Source organism: Mesitornis unicolor, unplaced genomic scaffold, assembly GCF_000695765.1.
Source record: "Mesitornis unicolor isolate BGI_N332 unplaced genomic scaffold, ASM69576v1 scaffold20531, whole genome shotgun sequence".
Taxonomy (NCBI): domain Eukaryota; kingdom Metazoa; phylum Chordata; class Aves; order Mesitornithiformes; family Mesitornithidae; genus Mesitornis; species Mesitornis unicolor.
Window position 1 is genome coordinate 1 of NW_010161968.1, and position 1,463 is coordinate 1,463.

The 1,463-nt window shown below is 47.8% G+C and overlaps 1 protein-coding gene across 1 annotated transcript in view; it reads left to right on the forward strand.

Annotated features, from left to right (window-relative positions):
* Positions 1 to 431: 431 nt before the first annotated feature.
* CALU (calumenin) overlaps positions 432 to 1,463 on the forward strand; it is a gene marked incomplete at its 5' end in the record, with an annotated part of 7,524 nt that continues 6,492 nt past the window's right edge. Inside the window, one exon of the mRNA XM_010193496.1 lies at positions 432 to 625. Coding sequence (XP_010191798.1) covers positions 432 to 625 — 194 coding nt within the window. The remainder of the gene's footprint in view (positions 626 to 1,463) is intronic.

Below are 1,463 nucleotides of genomic sequence, written 5' to 3' on the forward strand. Positions count from 1 at the left end.
TTTTTTTTTTTGTCACATAAGTACCTAAAATGAAAATTAATGAAATTTGGAGGTGGGAAAACTGAACAAGAAAACATTTCCCCCTAAAACCGCACGATTTCTGATGAACGCACAACCCCAAAACCGCCCCAAAAATGAACAAACCCCGGCGTTTCGGCCGCTAAACCCTACACTAGATTTCAAACCACGATTTCTCATGAATCCAAAGACCCAAAACAGCCCAAAAATGAGCAAACCCCGGTGTTTTGGCCACGTGGTTTTAAGAACCACTGATTTTTAGGGTGAAAGTTGGCACTAAACGGCCCGATTCGGCCTCTCCCCTATCCAGGAACAACAACACCCGGCCGCGTCACCCCGAAAATTTCTCATTTCTTTAACTTTTGCTGGATTTTTGGTTTGTTTTTTTCCTCTCTCTCGCTGTTTCCCCGCAGCAAAATTGTAGTTAAAATAGACGAAGACAAAGACGGCTTTGTCACGGTGGAAGAGCTGAAAAACTGGATTAAGTTTGCCCAAAAGCGCTGGATTTACGAGGACGTAGAGCGGCAGTGGAAAGGCCACGACCTCAATGAGGACGGCCTCATTTCTTGGGACGAATATAAAAATGCCACCTACGGCTACATCTTAGGTAGGTTTTTTCGGGGCAGGGTCCGAAAAGCGGTGCTTGAAACGTGCTGTCTTGTTTTTGTAGAGTGATTGTAGCTAAGATAGACACGGATAAGGATGGGTTTGTGACCGAGGGGGAGCTGAAAGCCTGGATTAAGGCGGCGCAGAAGAAAGCGGTGTATGGGAGTGTCGAGCGGCAGTGGCAGGAGTTCGACACCAACCAAGACGGATTTATCTCCTGGGATGAGTACAGAAACGTGACCTATGGCACGTACCTGGGTAAGGGGCGGCGGGCGCTGAGGAAATCGGCTCAGAATTCCAATCACGAGCGAAAATTGGTTGATTCGTGGGGGTTGTTTGTTTGGTTTTTTTTTTTTGTGGTCCCGATTTTGATTTTGAAGTTTTTAGCTGCGGAAACGCCTCCAAAAGCCACGTTCTTCTGGGTATCGTCCTAAATCTGTACGCATCCTTAACCAAAAAAAAACCCAAACCTTTGAATCGCTTCCTGAAAATCCCCCGCGCCCACCTCAAGGTCTCCACTGGTCCTGGCTGTAAATTAAACCCCTAAAAACTCATCGATTTGGGCCGATACGATGCCATCAGCCGCCCTATAAAGGCTTCAACACCCCCAAGGTTGAGGTCAGGTGCAGCTTTTTGGGGGTTAAACGGCCAAAAAAAAATAAATCCCATTTTCTCTGCCAGCTCCCGCCCCCCCTCCCTGGTACGCGGACGTTTATGGGAGGATGAGCTACGGCTCCAAAGCACGAAATCAAGGTTGAATTTCCCTAAATATTGCCAAAAATAGTCAAAAGGCTCCGCAGAACGGACGGAGCCTCTCGGTTCCACCTCGGCCCTCTTCC